The sequence below is a fragment of the Miscanthus floridulus genome, chromosome 6 (assembly GCF_019320115.1).
Source record: "Miscanthus floridulus cultivar M001 chromosome 6, ASM1932011v1, whole genome shotgun sequence".
Taxonomy (NCBI): Eukaryota; Viridiplantae; Streptophyta; class Magnoliopsida; order Poales; family Poaceae; genus Miscanthus; species Miscanthus floridulus.
Window position 1 is genome coordinate 43,446,070 of NC_089585.1, and position 22,227 is coordinate 43,468,296.

A 22,227-nucleotide genomic window follows, 5' to 3' on the forward strand; every position below is an offset into this window, starting at 1 on the left:
CATTGTAGCATTTGCAATGATGCGGATATACATCAGAAATGTAGTAACGAACAACGACATCACTCAGATATGTGGAGATGCACCGCTTTTACATCTGTTGGCGATTTCACATGTCACCGTCCTTTCGCATTTTCTAGTCGTATCGTATGTATCCGCATGCATCTAGGAAGAATATTCGAACCTTTCGTACTAAAATATATTTCCACACGTCCAACCAAGAGGGAACTCGGAGAAGATAATTCGAAATGTTTTAGAAACTGATACACGAAGCAAGATTACACTACACTGGAAAGGAAGCTGACAGGGATCTAAGGAGACATTTCATTGTTGGCCTGAAATCAACTTTTTATGCTAAACCCTCTGATGAAGCGCCTAACCGGGCAACGGACCCGTGTCCGGTACACTGGCTGGGCTCAATCAGAATATGCCGGAGAGCAAGCTCGCGGCACTGGAGAGCGCAGCGCCGGTGATGGCGAAATGGACGAGCTTGTCAGAGTGGCCACCGGCGTCACCCGTGAGCGCCACCGCCGCCCCAGCAATTGCACCTGCGATCGCGCTGTTCTTCTGCACAAGGACGTAAACGGGCATGAATCAGCAGTTGCTTTACTTTGTTCTGTCGAATCTGTTCAAAGTTTACAGGCGAGACCGAGCCAAAACGGCAATCTGATCAGCTAGGAAATGGGCAAATGGCACTGACCCAGTCGTGGCATCCCCTGGCCTCCCTCAGGCCGTACGTGAGCCCAGAGTAGACTCCGGCTGCCAACCCTGCATGTCGAGAAAAAAACATGGTTATACTTGTGGACCTCCAATTGTTAGATTAGATCTAAAGAGACTGTAGTCACAATCTCGTTTTGAGTTTGCTTGTGCTGGAGCTGAACACTCACCCCACTGGAAGGCCTCCTTGCCAGCCGTTTTTACCTGCAGCAAGTTTAGCATAGCATGTGAGAGAGAAAAAAATAACGATTAATGAATCTGCAAAAAAGATCGCAGCTTTGAGCTGTGTTTGTAACATACCACTGCGTCGAGCGACCTCTGGCCGTCATCACCTCTGATGCTGGAGAAATGGTTCCTCTTGCCGCCGTCGGGGTCCAGCCCGGACGAGTCCCCTGAAAGCCCTGCAGATCGTAATAATGGACGGTGAGCACCAGCCGCTCGCTGCCGTATCACTCGCACAGCACGGGAATGCATGGTACCTTCGACGGTGACGAAGTAGGCCTCCCTGGAGACGGCCCTGGCCGCCCCGACCCCGGCGGCGCGGATGAAGGTGTCGGCGACGCGGTTGAGGAGCGGATGGCCGAGGTCGAGGAGGCACCGCCTGTCCATGCTCGTCAGCTCGTCCTTGAGCGTGCGGGTGTCCAGCCTGCTCATCTTCTTCGTCGCCTCTTCTTGCTTTGCCCGGGCACGCACTGCACTGCTCGCCACTCACTCACTAGTCACGGCGCGTCCGTCGATGGGAGAGAGCTGGAATAATGCGGCGAGGCGGCCGTGGGGGGGACGCGTGTGCGAGGCCCGGCACGTGTCCGCGGTCGTGGCGGTCGCACCGGGGGCGCGTGGACACCGGCACACGGCGGGCGGTTTCCAGGGCGTTCGGCACTGACTCCCTCGGGTGTCGCGTACGAGTGGGCATCAGTCGCATTATGGGCTTCGAGGCCGAGGCACACGTCCTGGGCTGCAGCCTGCCTGTGTTGATAGGCCTGCTCCATCTTCCATGGGCCGAAGCAGGGCACCTAAAAGCAGGTGTTGATAGGCCTGCCTGCGTTGATACTTATAGGGCGCTGTTAGCTGCCGGCTGGTCGGACCTATAGATCATGGGCCTTGGGCCTTATTCTCTCTCGGTTTTCTTTCTCTACTATTTTAATATGGTCCAAACAAAACAGACTTCAACTATGGTTTTGTGGCCAAGCAAGCAACAGCCATATGTTTCTCAAAAAAAAAAAAGAGCAACAGCCATATAGAAGCTTGTATGCAAATGAAACAAAATTGCTTATGTCACCACTCGTGATAACATTTTGTGATAAAAAACAATCATATTTTATGAACCAGGTATCTAGATTAAATTCCGATTGTACTATAATGTTTTTTTACAACAAATGCTTCAGACAAAATTCCACTTAAGTATATTGGGATAAAATTCATTGAAGGACATTTTTCTCATAGAGATAGAATATTTTATTTTTAATCTCTCCGTCCTAGAAAGGTAATTGTCGACGAAATCTCACGAAGGTAGATTTGTCGGTGGGGGTGCGTGTAATCAGGAACCGAATGGTGACACAAGGCACTGAGACAGCGATTTAGATAGGTTCGGGCCATCTGATCGACGTAATACCTACGTCCTGTGTCTTTGGTGTATTGTATTGAATATGGGATGTATATAGATGTCGACTAGGGGACCCCTGCCTCTCCTTACAAGGAAAGTATCATATTTGGTACTATACAATATTTTATGGTGCACGTTGACCAATGCCATGCACGCCTTGATCTTGTGGGCTGGGGCACCTCTGATGGTGCGGCCCATGTCTTGTCTTATGGATATCGGGGGTCATATCCCCTACAGCTAGTCCCCGAATGCCTTGTATCCTTTGAGCAACGTTATCTTAACAAGTCCGAGCATTTTGACGTGAAGCCGATCAGTTTAACTAGTGAACCAAGCAGTGGAAGTCGAAACCGACCAGTTTAACTGGTGACCTGAGCGGTGAAGGTCGAAGCCGACCAGTTTAACTGGTGACCTAGGCGGTAGAGGTCGAAGCCGACCAGTTTAACTAGGTGACCTGGACAGTGAAAGTCAATGCCAACCAGTTTAACTGGTTAGAAGACCTCGGACTTAGCCAAGTAAGGCTTGCTAGAAGGATGTAAGGGGCTCAAGATAAAATTTGAAAATTCTTCCACTTAAAAGAAGTGTAGCCACTTAGACTCCATTAATAAGGAGGGTAAATCAAGAAATAAGCACTACATTCACCGCCAGGTGAAATGTAGCCACTTAGTCCCCGAGTCTGCTGGAAGATGAAGAATGAATCTTGTAGCAGGGTCAAAGAAAAGAAGTCTGAAAGCTTGGCGACGTCATCTGACATGCGCGTATCAAGACCCCAGACGTGCTGCCCAAGATCAGCACCCTGATCCGAACAACATGGAGCAGCTTGATAGCACATCGATGAGACGTAGCAAGATCCGACCACCCAGGGAGTCCTTAGCTTAGCTAGCGATGCTTGCACGAAGAAGGAGTCCCCGACGTAGCTGGCGATGTCCGAGTACTGAGGAGTCCCCGACGTAGCTGGCGATGTCCGAGCACCGAGGAGTCCCTAGCACAGCTGGCGATGTTCGAGCACCGAGGAGTCCCCGACGTAGCTAGCGATGTCCGAGCATCGAGAAGTCCCCGGCGTAGCTGGCGATGTCCGAGCACCGAGGAGTCCCTGGCATAGCTGGCGATGTTCGAGCACCGAGGAGTCCCTGACATAGCTAGCGATGTCCAAGCATCGAGGAGTCCCCAGCATAGCTAGCGATGTCCGAGCATCGAGGAGTCCCCGACGTAGCTGGCGATGTTGGTGTAGCTGACGATGAAGCACGAGCGACGAACAGTCCGGTCAACTGGCCGACGGCAAAGTGAGCATTGAGTAGAAGCGACCGGCGAACAGTCCGATCAACTGGTCGACAACGAAGTCCATGAACCTAGCGGTCCGACCAGTTGATCGATGGACAAGTCCGAGCACCAGGTGGTCCGATAACCTGGATGATGATCCTGCAATACGAAATATGTAGAACGGGTAGTACATAATGTAAAAATATATGAACTCTGGAGAAGAATCAGCAATAGTGATGAAATAGCGTATGCAGCTCGACGATCAGTTGGTGTGAACACTTAGTGTTATTATGAAGATGTATTTATATTTAATATAAATCGTCCGACCAGTTAGTGTGTAGCTGAGTCTCTAGGCCTAGCTAGCCTGTTAACCATAACGCAGAGCGCGGAGCCCGTACGCGTGTAAGAAGAACAGGGCGTCGCTAAGGAGCCGTTGTCGACCACCTATAATGCAGAGGGCAGACGCTCGTGCACGTGTAGGGAGGAGCCGGAGACAGGGCCGTCTCTGGGGACATCCGAGCGTCAACATGACTGTTCGAGGAATTGCTTTAGGATTAGCTGTATGTCATCTTTAAGATGGTATACATGAAAGAAAAACGTTTGGTGAAAAAACAGCTCGGAGAAACATTATGGCGATATACGAAGATTGGAGAATATTTAAAAGAATATTAAAGCGTGACTTAGCTTTAGACCGAACGTCTGGTCGACGGCGTATGGCGTTATCTGGTCGATGAAATTGTCCGGCCATCGAGCTTTCTGAACTGTCGTCGTGGCGACGGTCACGGCTGTCACGGCGCCGTACTTCATGACAATCATCATTGCGACGCGACAGGTGGCCGGAGTAAGTAGTCCAGACGATGTCGTCCTTATATTAGTGGCCGACGACTCGAGCGGCTCACTTAACGGCTCAGGCTCGTCCTGATACTCCATCATGGTGTCGAACGGCATCCGGAGCTGCGTCGTCCAGATCTTGCGGTCTTGCACGGCGAAGGACCATGAGAACAGTTGCAGCGCCTCCGAGCAGGCGGCGTCCTTGTTTGATCATTGAAACGGAAACAGCTGGCGATGTAACTCGAGTCCGACTTGAATACATGTATGCTGCTTGATGCCGTACATGCAAGTGTTCATCAACCCGTTCGGGAGGCCGTATCGTATCATGGATTATTTACTGCTGGCTGATTTGGTGTGAGAGAAAAACAATATTTCCGGCTAAAAATTTACGATCGTTTACAGAAGCGAACAGGCTGCATGCATGTATGTTCAGAATCTTGATTACTTTATTTAGCCTCCATGGTTGCCGTCGCTGGTGGCGTCACGCCCTGGGACATCATGCTGGATGATTCCGATCAGGAAAGCGGAGCCTTCCCTTGGCTAGATTCCAGTACGTCGCTGTAGATCCGTCGAATTCTCGTGCTTGTACTATTTGGTACAGTACTGCCGCCGAGATCCAGGTGCTGGCTTCTGACCTCAGAAAGCGTGACGGCACCGGGCTGTCATGCATCGGCCAAAGAACGGATCGCATCTGACATGAACTCCTGCTGGCGCCGATCGATGTTGATGAAGAGAATTCCTATCTGGTTCTTCGTGGGATCAGTACGCACACGCCCCACGGTGGATGTCATTGTCAACGAAATATCATCGGTAGTTTTCGAGGGGTATCTCCACAAAGATAGATTTGTCGGTGGGGTGCGCGTAATCAGGAACCGGATGGTGACACAAGACGCAGAGACAGCGATTTAGACAGGTTCGGGTTGTCTGATCGACGTAATATCCTACGTCTTATGTCTTTGGTGTATTATATTGAATATGGTGTATTGTATTGAATATAGGATGTATGTAGATGTCGACTAGGGGACCCCTGCCTCTCCTTATATACTCTGGAGGGGTAGAATATTTGGTACTATACAATATCTTGCGGTGCACGTCGACCAATGCCGTGCACGCCTTGATCTTGTGGGTTGGGTCATCTCTGATGGTGTGGCTCATGTCTTGTCTTATGGATACCGGGGAGTCATATCCCCCACAGTAATAATATTTTGTATTGGGAAAGTCAAATGAACAAAATGTGACCAACAATTATTCAAATTATATATAATTTAGGACATGAAACATGTATCAATAATTCGTATTTAAAGTGTCCCTGAGATGATATTGATTCTTTAGCAAATTACGGCATACATTGTAAGAACAAGTAATGGTCAAAATCTATTTTATTTGAATTTTCCTGATCAAATTACACTTATCATTTTGGGACGACAATGTTTTAGGATCATGATAAAATGTTCCTATAGGAAGTTTAGCATGTGACAGTGTGTTCTAGGTTCATGATAAAATGTTCGTATAGTAAGTTTAGCATGTGACAATGTTCTACGTTCACGATGAAATGTTTTGCATGTAACAATAAAGGTTAAGCAGGGACAAAATGGGTCCATAATAAAATGTTAAGCAGGGACAATATTCTAGGTTCACAATATTACGTCTTCAAAAAAGGTTCTATGATCCAGGATAATAATATTTTAGATTTAGGAGAATAAAAATATAAGTTCAGGTGAATGATATTCCATAATATTCATGTGCACTAGTAGAAAAAGGAGGAACAACTGAAATATACCACAAAACATCCGATGAATACTAATCTTGAAACATCTCATGAATACTATATAAAAAATGAAAATACACAGTTTATGGAACATGGATATTTTGAGAAAATAATTCAGAATACATCATGAAACATCTAAAAAATACTATGTAAAAAATACATAATACATCATGGAAACATCCCATGAATAAAAATTCAGATTTCACCTCATAAATACTATAAGAATATTATTATTATATTATAGAAGAAATAAATAGTACAAGTGAATTTGGAATATATGGATACAAGGAAAAAATGCTATGAAAGATATATCAAAAGTACAAAAATAACAACAATTAAATATAAAAAATAAAAATGGAGAAAACAAAATATAAATGATGCACGATGAAAAATCTCCTAAATAATATGAGAACAATAAAAAATCTACCATAGATCATCTAATGAATATTTTTGAACAATAAAAAGTATATCATAGAACATCTCATGACTCGTGATTCGTGAATATAAGGAAAATGATAAAGTGTACACTATGGGACATTTCGTTAACAATATTAGAATGATAAAAAATAGACTATCGAACATATGATGAATAATGGAACAATTCAAAATACACCATGCAACATGCCATGCATAATACACGAGAACATCTCATGAGTACTACTGAAACAATAAAAAATACATCATAGAACAATTGTAGTCCTATAGAGAAATCATCATCCAAAACACACCGTGAAATATGTCATGAGTACTATCGAAACAATAAAAATACATCATACAACATATTGTAGTCCTATTGAGAAAAAAAGAGAGAAAGAACCATATTTTGCAGGAAGAATAAGTGAATTTATTTAAAAAAAATAACAAAAGGAAAATGAAAATACACTTCAATAAAAGCCCACGTGGGATGCTCCCGACTGGTCACCAGCGAAGATTGGCGGTGTTGATAAGCCTCTTCACAGGTTTTCATATATATACCAAATGGACGAAATTTTCCACATATCATTGAACAAATGTTTTCTCTACTCCTGCCGTGTCGCGCGGAAGAATCGAGAATGAATCGCAGGTGACCGGGATCCTGCATGCCTTGCGTGGTCTGACTTCTGTTCGTTTCAGTTGAAATGACCATGGATTATTTACCGCTGATTTGATATGTGAGCCCAGCCGAACAGTCTGTATAGGTCCATATCCTCGCCCCATACTGGACTCGATAGTGGTGGTCCTCTTTGCATTGCATTGCATCAATTTCAGCGGTAGATAAAGCTGCATGTCCCCGGCCCGACCGACGGACGCACCGAGCGTTCGTAGTGGAACTGGAACATGAGCTGAAATTCATGGCACTTTCTCCGTTCCAGGGGCCAGCCTCTCTTTAACTTGCTTCATTGCTTGTCATTTATGTCTTGTCACAATTGCTCCATGTACGCCCTTGTTTAGTCGGTGGAAAGTTGAAAATTTAGCTATTGTAACACTTTCATTTTTATTTAGCAATTAGTGTTTAATCATGGACTAATTAGGCTCAAAACGTTTGTCTCGCAATTTCCAACCAAACTGTGCAATTAGTTTTTTTATCTACATTTAATACTCCATGCACGCATCGCAAGACTTGATGTGATGGATACTGTAACATTTTTTGAAAAAACTTTTCGCGAACTAAACAAGGAGTAGATTCCTTGTGGGGCGGATTTGATTTCCATGACCGAGGTCACGTTTACCGGCTACGTACTCCTTTTCAGCCTGCCACCGCCACGTGCTCATAGTTTCAATTCCAAAACTTGGTAGCGTACGCGTGTTTTTTTAGATCAATGTTCACAGTAGATGTACGTCGAAAATGTGTTCACAACAGTTTTGCGCCTTGGATGCTCATCGGTCTAATAATCTGAAGCTACCCCCCTTAATGCACGTTACTGTTTCCACGTTGTGATGCGACGCTGATGCCGAGTTAAGTCTTTCACTTTCAGCGCTATTATTCTTCAAACATATTCAGCGTTAACAATCAATAATATTAGTATTACCAGATTTTTTTTAAAATATATATATTTTTATATGCGTAGCATATAACTCATTCTATTTGAGATAGAATATTCCTATAGATATTACTCGACAAAGTATTATTCATGTACCACGTAAAGCACTAATGAATTTCAATTTGTGATGATGAGCAATACTAAACAAACAATTCAGAGATTACCAATAACTCAGTGTATTATAAATTGTAAATTAAGATACAATATCCATCAAATTAGGCATATGGGAAGGGAAAACCCCCACAATTTGGGATGACCTAAAGTAATTATCTCGCCATGACCATTTGGTTTCTACACCTAGAAATATGGCTATAGAGATAGTTTGCTCAAATAGAGCCCTTTCGATTTTGGCATTTGAAATTTTCCGGACACCCCCAAAACTAGCTAAAATTGTGAAATTTCAATGAGGTTTTGCTGATGTTTTAAAAACTTCAACAGGAAATATGATTTTCTATTTTTATTATCTGAAACAAAATATTAGCATGATTTGTGACCACATATTCTTTGAGTAAAATAATATACAACATAAACAATAGAAAATATAAGTCTATAGTTATATATTTACAATAAAGCACATGTAGTAGTGTAATACAAAATACCATTAATATAAAAGTTCGATTAGCAGAATAGCTATTTTTATTTAGTTTAGGAGGTTCAATAGGACAAATTGTTTGAGAGGTGGGCGACTTATTTATCAAGAGGCCAAATGCATATTATGGTTGTATGAGTTATTATATACACAAATGGGTTTTGCGTTAAACATCTATCCAGGCATACGCTTGTGCTACTATATACGTAGTCTTGTACGAGTATGCACCGCTTTCCTGGCGATTGCTTAAAGGCATGGGCTCCATCATATTCTGAACTCTGAATCTGAAGTGAAAAGGGAATAAAGTGGGTGGATCTGTACAGGATCACTGTCGTGCGCCTATATTTATACGTTCTGCGGTGGTAGTACGACGTCAGTGCATTCATATAAAGGGGGAGATGGAGGCGATCGGTAAATCCAACATTACGCCAGCTTTCTTTCCCTTTTCTTTTTACAAATTTATATATGTTGATCTTTTTAGCAAGATTTTTTTTTCAGGTTTTTAGAAATGCCACGATGAGGTAGTACATAAGCTTGTGGCTTGTAAACAATGCTTTTCTTTGCGTGCTTCCCGTTCAGGCGTTCACCCTGAAGGCCTGAACAATGGAGCGGTACATTTTACAACCTTGTACATGATGAATGAATATAATGATTGATTTATGAACACTAGATGAATGCCTTGTTCCTCAGCGAACCAGGATGACATGCTGCTGCTGTTGCTGTTCCTGACCGTGCAGCCGGGCCAATCTCAACGCGTGTCTCCTCTGCTCCTGCAGCACCCAACATACAGAATTATTACAGGTCGTCGGTGACAAAGCAAAAACATTCAGCAACCTAGTACCTGTTCCGCCAACTGTTGCTTCCCTCCAGCAGAACAGCCAGCACCCAACGATATTTATTCAGAAGTGGCAATCGATGGACTAACCTGGAGCAGCTGCAGGCGGTACTGCCTCTGTCCCTGCTGGATCACGGAGATGAGCCTCATGACAACGTAGAACGGAAGCAAGATCCCGCTCGCCCGCAACAAGTATACCTTCCATTCCAACCCAAGGAAGAAACAAATGTTGTGTTACAGTCGAGCCTGGGGCGGATCTACAGGGAGGCTAGGGGGGCTCCAGACCCCCTACAGTTGATGCATCAATGAAAATATGGAGAGGGTGAGGGAGAAGAGGAGGTGGAGGAAAGAAGAAAAATAGAGAGAGAAGGAAGAAGAGACCAGTCTCCTTCAATCCTGTTCTGCGTCCGCCACTGAGTCGAGCCAACGAAGAACGAATATTCTTTCAGGTGGAGTAGGACTACTCACTGTGAGGAGGCTGAAGGCGAACTGGTTGGCCGCTCCGACCGTCACCACGGTGACCAGGTGCCTCAGCAGCAGGACGATCGTGAACTGCAGGGACAGGCAGAATGCCAAGTTCAGAATTCAGACACGATGCAGGGTCTGAAACTGAAACTGGAAATGTGATTGGGTTTTCTGTCAGTCAGTCACGTACCGTGACGGCCACGGAGCGGCACCAGGACGCGCTCCTGCCGGCGGCGCGGGCGCACTCGGCGTACTCCGGATCGCTGGCTCCGATCAACGCCGCGTCATCCTCCTCGGGCTCGTACTGCAGCCTGGGCACCTCCACGCTGTCTCTGCACATACACCACGCAAGCACAGATCAGCAACGCGCGTGGTGGTTGGCAATGGCAAAGGCAATGGCTGGTAGTAACTGTACTGGTGGTTGCTGAACAGCCCAGCTCGACAACAGATTCCACAAATTTTCTTCTTTTTGTGAACCCGATAATGCCATACTTTTGTCTTCGCCAGTCACATTACAATTAGAATTGCAGACGAATGATTGGTCGTGCTGCAGCAACTACTGATGAACGGACGGCTTGACTCCTGTGCCAACGGTGCAGGACAGCAGGGTGGAGTGCAGGGCACGGCTTGCATCGCATTGGTCTACTCCAGCAGATGTGCAGCAACAGTGCAAGGGCATCCGCATCATATCATCTTATCTGCCATCTCATGCGGCGATACAATGATTGGGACCCAACCGGTGGTTGGCTTGGCTAACTAACGGGAACAGCTCGGCCGGACCCACCTGGCAGGTGGCAGCCACACAGCCCCCCACCCGCCTCAGGAATCCTGAAGAACATAACATGCTGCGACAGCTGCCAGAATGGAATGTGCCTGACCAGCACCACTGTTTGATCAGAATGCTTGTTCGCCTGTGACTGTGATACAGGCCATGCCATGGACACACAGACAGCCATCTTGGAATTTGGCTGGTGGTAGTATACGAATGCGATGAGCTATCAAGAGGAGCGGGTGGTTGGTCGTCTAAGTGCTTGTCTCGCTGGCAGATTCCATTTAATCAATCAATGGAAGATAAAAGATAGGTTGGTCAGGTCAGCAACTTAGCGAGAGAGCCAGTCCCTCATACTTGACCACTCGGTTCAGATGAGGATGAGGATGCCAAACGAAAAAGAAAGAAAGAATCAAATGGCCGAAATGGATGTTCAGCAAAGCAAGGGACATTGGCAGACACACACTTGTTGGCGTGAGGTTCTGACTTCTGATGACAGTTTTTTTTTAAAATTATGGAACAGCTAGAACCGACCTACAATTAAACACAACATTCACCTTGTTCGATAGCCTTAATGCGCGTATCAATACCATTGCCCAGTTAAGAGAGAGAGAGAGAGAGAGAGAGAGAGAGAGATGCACACCTGATGGTCACCGCGACATCAGCAGGTTGGCTTTTCTTGGGAGGAATGGTGTAGCCCGGCTCAAAGTTCTGTCAGTAGAAAAAAAACACCAGACGGCTGTTATTAAACAAAAGGCGAAACTGCACAAGTAGTACCATCAGAGGGACCTTCCTATCTCCTACGTAGCTTTGATTACTTGGACTCTGAGAAAGATACAATACTTTGCTAAAAAAAAGCACTTGGGGTTAGATTGATCTCGAGGATCCTAGAAATCTATCACTTGCATGCTGTGATCAACAAGGGAGAATTGCTCAGGAAGATAGTCTTTACGAAAGCATTGCTCGTGCCATCCATGCAGAATTTGAGTTTGTTCAGGGAAAGGCGGAGGCAAATTCATGATCATATAAATTTCTTAAACTTCACCCGAGTTAAATTTTCGTCCAACTCAAGCTCAGTCGGAACAGTATTTTTCTCTCACACAAACCAGCCAGCAGTACTTCTCCACGAACCAGCGACGAAACGAACCAGCCAACCGAACATGCTAATGGAAGGGGAAACTTCCATGGATAAAACAGTGAGGAACAGTGAACGGGCAAAGAAATCGGAAAGGATCATTGGTGATCAAACGACAAACCTGAAGGCAAACCTCGCAGATGGTGCTGCCCTTCTCGTCGCACCATCTCTGCACGCATCCCCTGTGAGCATACTGCAGGCGCGAGGAACACATCATTCAGATGACTTTGTGACCATCAGGCGAAGCGAATCCATGAGACACAACAGAACGGAGCAAAAGGTCGAGACTCGAGAGCCCATCAGTACGATGCGCATAGCCGCATAGCACAACGCACATACCTTGAGGGAGCCGGAGCAGGCGCAGGGCGACTCCATGGTGGAGCGCCGCTTGGTCCTCCTCGTCATGGCAAATCCTGCACTGGCGCAGCGAAGAGGAGCAGTAAGACGAGCACGCCTCCTCCTGCTCCATCTTCTTCCTCCTCGCTCTCTCGATCCGCGTTCTCTGTGTCCCTCTGGTTGTTGGCTACTCTGCCTTTGCTCCCTAGCTCGCGGGCCTGAACGCAACGGAAATGACTTTAAATTAAATAATCTGGAGGAAGGAAGGAAGGAAAGGCAAAGGGAAGCGAGGTGGGGCCCACCGGCACCAGGAACGGCCACGACAGCTCCTAGCTAGTCCCGGCCCTCCGCGGCAGGCATGGCTCCAGTTGGCTAGCTTCCTCCGGTGCGGCGGACCACCGATCTGCGATCTGGGGGGCTCGATGCAGATGCGTCCCTGCGCCTGCCGTTCTGCGTGATACGTTACATGTTTGTTTGTATGAATAAATTTGTTGCCATACTGCCATGCGTGTGTGTATAGGCAGTAGTACTCAGACTTCGTTCCTTGATGCGAACGGTAGTGTGGTACTCTACTCCGATTTTAAAACCGACTCTTTGAAGCATATTTCTTAATAAGAAATTAGGCATCCAAGATCTAAGGTTATAGTCAGATCACAGGTGTTTATATACTATCAGAATCATCGGATCGTCAGAAAAATTGTAGAAGCGCAAATTTGCACGGACTAGATCGAAGAATCGCCCTCTAATTCTGATCGCAGAGACGCAAAATCGAAAAAACTGAGACTTCAACAACAATGCGTCAAATCCAAGAGAACGTTAATGAAGTTTAACTTATGAAATAACTAAAGTGACGAATTTCGGAGGTGGCAAATCGAAGAGGGAGAAAAAAAAATATACCAAAACCATTAGGCACGCAAAAGAGTAGTCGATCGATTTTGATTTATTAGCTGTGCAACCTGGTGAACCTTTCGTCTAGGAACAGTCAGCGAACAGCCGAGCTGGGATATGATGCTTCTTGGTGGCCAATCGAGTGGTTCTAGTCACTTTTAGAGAAGAAGAGTTCGTACATGACCAACGCTAGATGCCAAAACAGTGAAGCGGCTCTCGTTTTTGCTCATCTCTACTTGTCTGTCACATTATTCCATCGACAATTCATAATCCTACCGTTGCATTGCAAAGGTTTCCTTACCCGTTCAGCGCGCTCTCTCTCTCTCCCCCCAATTTACACATGTTCGCTCGATTGTTTCTGTGGTTTATAAGTCGGTTAATGCTATTTTGTTGCGAGAGAAAAATACTATATCATGACTAATAAGCATTGCTGAGAACACTGATCGAAAATTTTAATGTTCCTAGCCTACTGTTGAACATAGTAATAGGAGCCAACAGTAGTCCATTTGAAACCTTGTGCTTGTGGTGGTAGGACCCACTGGCCAGAGGCGAGGATAGGATGTTCTTTTTTAGGACCAAGGAGGATGTATGTTCCAAGGGCAGATCGAGCTGGCGACCAACTAATCTGGTCGGCCACGCACAGGTTAATTTAGTGTGGCACTATCGTCACACCGATGTGGAGAATCATGTCAACAGGCACCAGCTATATGTACTCCCCCCCCCCCCCCCCCCCCCCCCCCCTCTCTCTCTCTCTCTCTCTCTCTCTCTCTCTCTCTCTCTCTCCCTCTATATATATATATATATATATATATATATATATATATATATATATATATATATATATATACACACACACACTATCATCGGCCAGGGAGAGACGCGGAGAATTTTTATATTTTAATCATTTTTATTTAATATTTTAATAATAGCCAATCTAAAAAAATTCAGATCTAACCCTTTTAGACCCGTCAGTGGGGCCGGCATGACCGAATAACGTTGTCGCGCCACATGTATTGACGCGATAAGATGTGCCACGTTGGATAACGTTTTCGATGTGAAAACCCTTGTCATGTCACTCCCGCTCGTGCCACCGGGAGTGGCATGATAAGATTAAAACTTTGAAAAATCATAACTCTTTAATATGACGTCGGTTGAAGATGAAATTTATAAGAAAGTTGTAGCTCTCGACGAGATCTACAATTTTCTAGTTTTGAGTTTTTTTTCATTTGAGGACGTCAAGATGCTCAAAAAATTAATATAAAATTTCAGGACCATAATAATCAAGTACTAGTGCTTGTCGCATTAGAAAAATAATATTTTTTTATATGTTGTTAAATGAAGATACTTTTTACATCAAAGTTGTAGCACTCAATTAGGTCTACAACTTTGTAGTTTTTAGTTTTTACATTTGAAGTCGTTCAGATGCAGGAAAAAATAATATAAATTTCGGCAGCTTAATAATCATGCACTAGGTCTGGTCGCTCTACTAAAATTATATTTTTTTTCATGTTTGGTGTCAAACGAAGATACTTCTTATATTAAAGTTGTAGCTACCTATGAGATCAACAACTTTTTAATTTTGAAGTCTTTCATTTGAGATAGTTAAGATATAAAAAAAATAATACAAAATTTAATAGCATATTAATCATGTTTCACCACTTATATTTTGGCACCAATATAGTTTTTAGCACCAATATTAACGCACGGCTTGGGGAAGGACGTGAGACCAAGGAAAAAAGGAAAATCAGGCCATCTTCTCTCTCTCAATCAGATTGATTCCTAAATCTAAGGGATTGGTTGGGGCATGTGCTATGTACGGTGGGAAAGTTTCCAAACTAATCGACGTGGGAGCTGATATATACCTATATTTTGGAATTTTCTTTAGAAATCTATATGGCTTAAATTAAGGAACGGAGGGAGTATATTTCATTTCTGGTGTAGCATAAAAATACTTTTCACTTGAAACTTGTAGATCTCATTAAATACTACAACTTTGGTATAAAATATATCTATATTTGACATCATACAAGAATAATATTATTTTTCTAATGCGACAAACGCTAGTATAAGATTATTACACTGCTAAAATTATATATTATTTTTTTGTAGGTCTTAACGATCTCAAATGTAAAAACTAAAAACTACAAAGTTATAGATCTAATTGAGAGCTACAACTTTGATGTAAAAAATATCTTCATTTGACAACATACAAAAAAAGATATTATTTTTCTAAGCGATTATTATGGTCATGAAATTTTATATTAATTTTTTGAGCATCTTCTTGACGTCCTCAAATGAAAAAAAAAATTCAAAACTAAAAAGTTGTAGATCTCGTCGAGAGTTACAACTTTCATATGAATTTCATCTTGATCCGACGCCATATTAAAGAGTTATGATTTTTCAAAGTTTTAGTCTTGTCACGCCACTCACAGTGACGCGACACAACAACACTGTTACGCAAGCAGGAGTGGTGGGACAAGGTTTTCTATGTCGAAAATGTCGTCCAACGTGGACACATCTTGTCGCACCAACGCATATGGTGCGAACAACATTATTTGATCATACCAGCCTCACTAGCAGTGATCAAAAGTATCATATCCGTAATTTTTTAGAAGAGGTTATTATTAAAATATTGAATAAAAAAGATTAAAAATAAAAAAAATCCGAGAGATGCAGGCCATGCACAACTGGACATAGTAGTAGTAGACTAGGAGTGTCATCCAACTCTTAACCTTTGACTTGGTTATTATCTCCTACTACTATCTACTTGTACCGGTGATTGGTTTAAGCCTCTACGGCATCGTTTATACTCTATCACATCGACATATATATGAAATATTAAATATAAATTAAAAAAATAACTAATTACACATATTACGACTACTTTGTGAGACGAATCTTTTAAGCCTAATTAGTTCATGATTTGACAATAAAGTACTATAGTAACATATGTGCTAATAATGGATTAATTAGACTTAATAAATTCGTCTCGCGGTTTACTGACGGATTCTATAATTTATTTTTTTATTAGTATCCGAACACCCCATATAACATCCTCCTGCAACGAATCTAAACGAGGCCTACATTAGCTGCCGAACCTGCTAGGTACCGTACCTTTTTTTAGTAAAGAATAGCACAATCTGTGGAAACTATTGCAAACAAAGATTGTGAGCCTATAGCTAAGTAGCCAGCAACCGGCGGCCGGCGAGGCACCGATGATAATCAAATGAAATGAAACCAGCTGTATCGCAGATTCTGTTGCTCTCTATTACCTCGTTTCGGTTTATAGCATATATATAGGCGACTAAAGTTGTTCTCAATGTATTGTTTTTCTTTTTTTTTTAAAAAAAAAGACGGCAAGAGTTTTACCGCAACCGGCGAGGCACACCGATGAAGATCAAGTGAATTCAGCTGCACCGCTGATTCTGTTGCCCTCTATTACTCTACCGTGTCCTCGTTTTGTTGCATTTTAACGTATAGGCGACAAGTGCTATTATCAACGTATTGCATCATGCATGTTAAATATACTTCATTAGTTTTGTATACGTTGAACTATCAAAACTCTTCTGTAAAAAAAACATAGGATCAAAGTTGCTAGATAAAAGTGACAAGTACATTAAGATTTTTTTTATAAAAACGATTTTACTAATTCACAACCATTATATTAAGTTGCAATAATCATTAACTCACTTCCATCCTCTATATAAAACCATACAGTCTAAACAAACACAAAAACAAGCTGTGGCACTCTAATAACTATCAGTCCTAAGACTAATTCGTCACTCATTTGCTTGGCAGAAAATAACCGTGACCACTTCTATCAATTGTTGCAATGTCGCCACACCCACAACCAAAGCCCATGATGAAGTAACCTTTTAGAGGATAACCTATGTGGTGAAGCAAATGGATAACCGAATGTACCACACATAAAGGAATAATGTTTCTTTCAAACACCAAATCGTTTCTACGTAACCAAAACAACCAACAAGTACCTGCTGTCCCAACAAAACTAAAGATTTTAAATCTCTTTCAAACTCCTGAAACCAACTCCCAAACATTCGAAAACTACTACGAGGTTAAGGAAGCCATAAAGCAACATGTATGCAGCCCCAAACCACATGGCAAAATGACATTCAAAGAAGAGGTGCTTAATTATCTTATTTTGTCGCAAAAGCAACATTTTTCTCTGCTTGCCAATTGCATTTGGTCAAGTTATCTTTTTGTTAGAATCAATCATCCACGAAGATACCAAAAAAACATCTTTAATAGAACCTTTAATTTCCAAATGGTTTTGTTTAAGTCAGGAATATCTAAGTGAATCAAAGCCGAATAATGTGATTTCATCGAGAGGTTCCAAGTTTTAGTGAAACATGTGTGCTCTTGTGAAAGCCTGGTATTAGCAATGTGAGAAAAAGTTCATTCTAGGCTACTGATTTAGATCCAATGAAATTACATATATCCATGAGATATAGAGGTGATGTACTAAATATCTGGACTAGAGTAACATGCTTATAGCTAGCGATGTTATATAGACGGATATTATTCGTTCAAAACTGAGTTTTCCAACTATGTCCTCCTAGAATGTTATTTGGAACCCATTTTTATTATGAAGTACCCCTCCCATTTCAAGTTATAAGTCGTTCTGATTTAATATGTAGCTTTTGCTACGTATCCAAGCATAATATTTAGGTACATAGCAAAACTATATATTTAAAGAAGTGAGAAGGACTTACAATAAGAGGAGTATATTAAGAACGGGAAGTACAATGGTTTCAACCTTTATTTTTTTATTAGACATAACAAGCTATCTAAAAAGAATTTTTTTGGCGGAAAATCTAAAAGAACATTGACATAACACTGTATTTAATAATATTAATAATTCAAAAATAAGAAAAAAACTTAGTGGCTTAACAACAGCGGGAGCACGAGGCCATAAAGAGTCCACCAGCCTTGGAACGGCATGGATTGATTATATTACTACTACTACGGGAGTGGATGAACGCCGACACGTCGGATGATACCGAGGCGCTCCGGCCGCCGCACGTCGTCATGTCGTCGGCCCACCGTCCAGGGTCTCCACTCTCCAGGCTATAGAACGTTCGTTAGAGGAGTGACGTGACGCACGGGTCTTCCAGAGACACGCGTACGTGGCGTTCCTTCCGCCCGTCCCCTCCCCTCTGTTTAGTTGGCTGAATTTTAGAATTTAGGCTATTATATTATTTTCGTTTTTATTTGATAATTAATATTTAATCATGGATTAATTAGATTCAAAATGTTCGTCTCGTAATTTCCAACCAAACTGTATAATTAGTTTTTTTTCATCTATATTTAATACACATACACGTATCGTAAGATTCGATGTGATGGGTACTATAGCAGTTTTTGAGAAAAAATTTTAAAACTAAAGGGCTCACTGTCACGGCTGCCCTCCACAGCGGCGCCACGTGTCCCGCCGGCGACGACGACTTTTCTAATTGCTCAATTACAATAATAATGACTTTCCTTGGTTTTGGATAGGGACGGACCTGCCTGACTCACTAGATACAGATGGCATGGGCATTTCGGGAAACGAGAAAAACCGGGTGAGGCTGAGGAGAAAACCCAGCGGCGGCCGCGGTCGCCGCAAACCCAGGGCAGAGTCGCACGGAGACGGGGGCAGCCAGCCAGGCGCCGCAGCTGCCGTGCACCGTGCAGCACGACGGTCGACGGCTCTTCTTTTTTAAAGCAGACTGGTCTCCTCAATTCTCAGTCAATACTAGCATCCAGTTAATTGTTCTCAGTTCACAGTTCACAGCCCCTGCAACAATCGTTCACCGATCTAGTGCTTCCTGCATGGAAACTGCCGCCGTCGCCGCCTCCGGTGCCGGGCGCCGCATCATGGTGGCCGTGGACGAGGGCGAGGAGAGCCTGCACGCGCTCAACTGGTGCCTCGCCAACGTCGTCTCCCCGGCAGGAGGCGACACGCTGCTGCTCGTCCACGCCCGCCGCCCGCGCCCGGTCTACGCCGCCATGGACAGCGCAGGTATGACTTACTACTACCGCAGACTGCAGTTGTAGATTTCTCCAGACCACATGGAGCCGGCCAGTCGGGCCGCGCGTTCAAGCTCACAAGCCTTAGAATGGAAGAGGCGCTGATGACCTGGGGCCTGCCTGCCCCTGCCTCTGCCTGCAGGGTACATGATGACCTCGGACGTGCTGGCGAGCGTCGAGAGGCACGCCAACGCCGTCTCGGCGGCGGCGGTCGACAAGGCCAAGCGCGTCTGCGCCGACCTCCCGCACGTCAAGGTGGAGACGATGGTGGAGAGCGGGGACCCGCGGGACGTCATCTGCGACGCCGCCGACAAGATGGCCCCGGACCTGCTCGTCATGGGCAGCCATGGTTACGGCTTCATCCAGAGGTGAGCTGACACTGACACATGCTAAGAGTCGCTTTCCTCTCCTTGTTCAAAACTACCCTACAACGGATAGGATTAGTACACAGGTTGAGTAACATCAGATATTTTGTTTCCCTCTGCTTCAGATAAGGATTAGTACATAAGTTGAGTAACCCTCTGCAGCAGCAATCTACTCACTCTTTTATCTTCGTTTCAATTGAACATTGCTGCAGGGCCTTCTTGGGCAGCGTCAGCAACCACTGCGCGCAGAACTGCAAATGTCCGGTCCTCATCGTCAAGAGGCCCAAGGAGTAGAATGCTCCTCACATCGCACTTTACGCTGCAGCTTAGCCAATGTGCCATGGCAAGCTACAGCTTAGCCAATGTGCAATGGCGAGTATGTGACATCATATATGTACATATTTCGCATCTCATTGCATGGCAGTGTCTTTTGTAGTTCACCAACAATGATCCAAGCACTACTTTTCTGCTGGAATAAGATGTTAAGAAAGATTATTTCCCCAATTACTGTACTTTATATATAAGCTCTTGCATTTGCAACTATTGTTTAGAGAAAAGCGTCATTCATATTCAGCTGATTGAGAGCTTCCTTAACCTTTGGTTGCCTCGATGAGCGATTAGGCATCTCTGAAATCTGAATAATCTGGTTGTTTATCCTTAGCAGTTTGTTCCTGCTAACATGGTTATATTAAAACCCTGCTCTGCTCCACATAACAAATGCAGCAACTTTTAACAGTTCCAGACTTCAAGCAAGCTCCACTCATCTAAGTCTCCATGTGTTTCATGCCCATCACCACCAAATTTCACATCTTCAACTGATGCCTCGCATAGTGGCGCCAGTTCATCCACTCAACCATCAGGTAACTGTTTCCCGAGCACCTAAGCAGCAGCCGCAGAGGTGTCAAACTGTAGAAACCTAACTTCAATGGCATTGGGCAATGCTTAACACTCGATCCACGCAAAATAAAACATTAAGCCACCCCTCAAATAGGTTAGCCTCCAATGCAAATAGCCTAAAAACCCAGAGGCAATCCAGAAATCTAATTATAGTTACCAAGGGCAAAAATAATGAACACAGAATAGAAAGTAAACCGTAATTCAAAAGGTAGCATGAACTTCAAAACATAATTATCATAATAACACTTGGCATCAAAAGGTCCTTGCCATCATACATTAACAACACTTAAGTTCCATCTTTAGCAAAAACTCCAGATCCTAAAGGTAGAACTGAGCTAAAACAGAGGAAACACAACCATGCATTCCTTCCTACTCCTCAGCTTCAGCCTCACCACTCTTCTTGTTGCCCTTCCTTGAATACCTCAGGTTCCTCAGGAACTTGGGGTCCATCTGCAAAATGTCAAAGCAAAAGGTTAGTTGAGAGCAAAAACCAATATGCATCTCAAGCTGCCGGTGGAGATGGAAAAATGGCAAAAGTAACAGTTGTGTTGCATGTCAATACAAATAGCATCCTAAGTGAAGCACAACAGGATTAAGGTTGTGCAGTTGCTCAGGTAACCGCTCAGGATGAAATATGAAGAATATTTCCCAGGTTCATAGAGCAGTAATCTGCCCTCAGAAGGTATTATTATGTCTCATCATAGCAACAACCTCAACCTCATCAGAACTCTGGAGATGAAAAATCAAATACAACTTCGAAGTAGTCTCCAAATACACTAGTAAAATACTAGGGTACTAAAAAAAAGTAAAATACTAGGCTGATCAACTGGACCAACACGAACAAAAACATTATGAAGATTATTTATACAACAAAGACAAGAAAAATACTAGCTGCAAGAACTCATACACACCATAGCAGTAAACGGGCACTAAATATGTTTTCAAATCACAAGTAGAAACAAATTCTAGCAGAGCAATAACAACCCTTCGAGACAAACGGTCGGAGAAAACTTGGGACTGTTTGGATAACCTCACATCTACCTCAATCCACATGTGTTGAGGTGGATTGGGGTGTAAATTAGTTCAAGTTCCACCCCAACACATGTGGATTGAGATGAATACGGGAGTATCCAAACAAGGCCTTAGTGGGTTCAGATAAAAAAAAACTATGCACAAATCCTTTTGATAATTGATTGCAATAGGACCCTTCAGAAAATCAGAGAACTTCTCATCACCGCACCAAGTTGTGACTTCGCAAATGGCTTACATATCTTTCATCCTAGAAATGACTAACAACATTAGCTATAGCTAGTACCGTGAGCATATGAGCCACTACTTGCACGGCACTATAACGGACCATGCCAAAAGCAAATTAGCATCAACGAACCAACTTCACAACCTAGATGGATTTCACCTATCCGGAACAACCATTAAAGTCGGCAATTACATGATTCTGGGATCAACCAATAACCACACTGACGCAGCTGCACAATTAATCGAACGGAAGAGGAACATGAGGAGTAAATTATCTTACCCCCTTGGTGGAGGTCTGGCGGTGGCGCTTGGGCTTCTTGATGCCGTTCTTGTGCGCCTTGTACGACTGGTTGTGCGCCGTGTGGTTCTTCGACTTGGCCATCTTTTACGGATCCCTGCCAACAAAGCACGAATTAGAGAGGTGGATTGACGGTAAAGACAAACAACACACCTAGTAGGATCTGATCGAG

General features: G+C 43.7%; 2 protein-coding genes, 1 non-coding gene and 1 pseudogene across 3 annotated transcripts; 1 reads left to right on the plus strand and 3 right to left on the minus strand.

Annotated features, from left to right (window-relative positions):
* Positions 1 to 220: 220 nt before the first annotated feature.
* On the minus strand, positions 221 to 1,494 carry LOC136458166 (outer envelope pore protein 16-2, chloroplastic). The gene is made up of 5 exons (XM_066458152.1): positions 1,194 to 1,494; positions 1,015 to 1,115; positions 885 to 918; positions 698 to 765; positions 221 to 564 (listed from the first exon to the last, which is right to left on the minus strand). Exons 1-5 carry the CDS (start codon positions 1,366 to 1,368, stop codon positions 418 to 420), a joined length of 525 nt encoding a protein of 174 aa, XP_066314249.1. The 5' UTR covers positions 1,369 to 1,494; the 3' UTR covers positions 221 to 417.
* A 7,726-nt stretch (positions 1,495 to 9,220) lies between these two features.
* LOC136458167 (uncharacterized) lies at positions 9,221 to 12,767 on the minus strand (annotated as a pseudogene).
* Positions 12,768 to 18,778: 6,011 nt separating this feature from the next.
* LOC136458169 (universal stress protein A-like protein) lies at positions 18,779 to 20,163 on the plus strand. The gene is made up of 3 exons (XM_066458153.1): positions 18,779 to 19,233; positions 19,384 to 19,609; positions 19,819 to 20,163. Exons 1-3 carry the CDS (start codon positions 19,044 to 19,046, stop codon positions 19,898 to 19,900), a joined length of 498 nt encoding a protein of 165 aa, XP_066314250.1. The 5' UTR covers positions 18,779 to 19,043; the 3' UTR covers positions 19,901 to 20,163.
* Positions 20,164 to 21,109: 946 nt separating this feature from the next.
* Positions 21,110 to 21,210, minus strand: LOC136462141 (small nucleolar RNA snoR128). The gene has a single exon (XR_010760660.1). It is a non-coding gene; the product is annotated as a small nucleolar RNA snoR128 (small nucleolar RNA).
* Between the last annotated feature and the right edge of the window lie 1,017 nt (positions 21,211 to 22,227).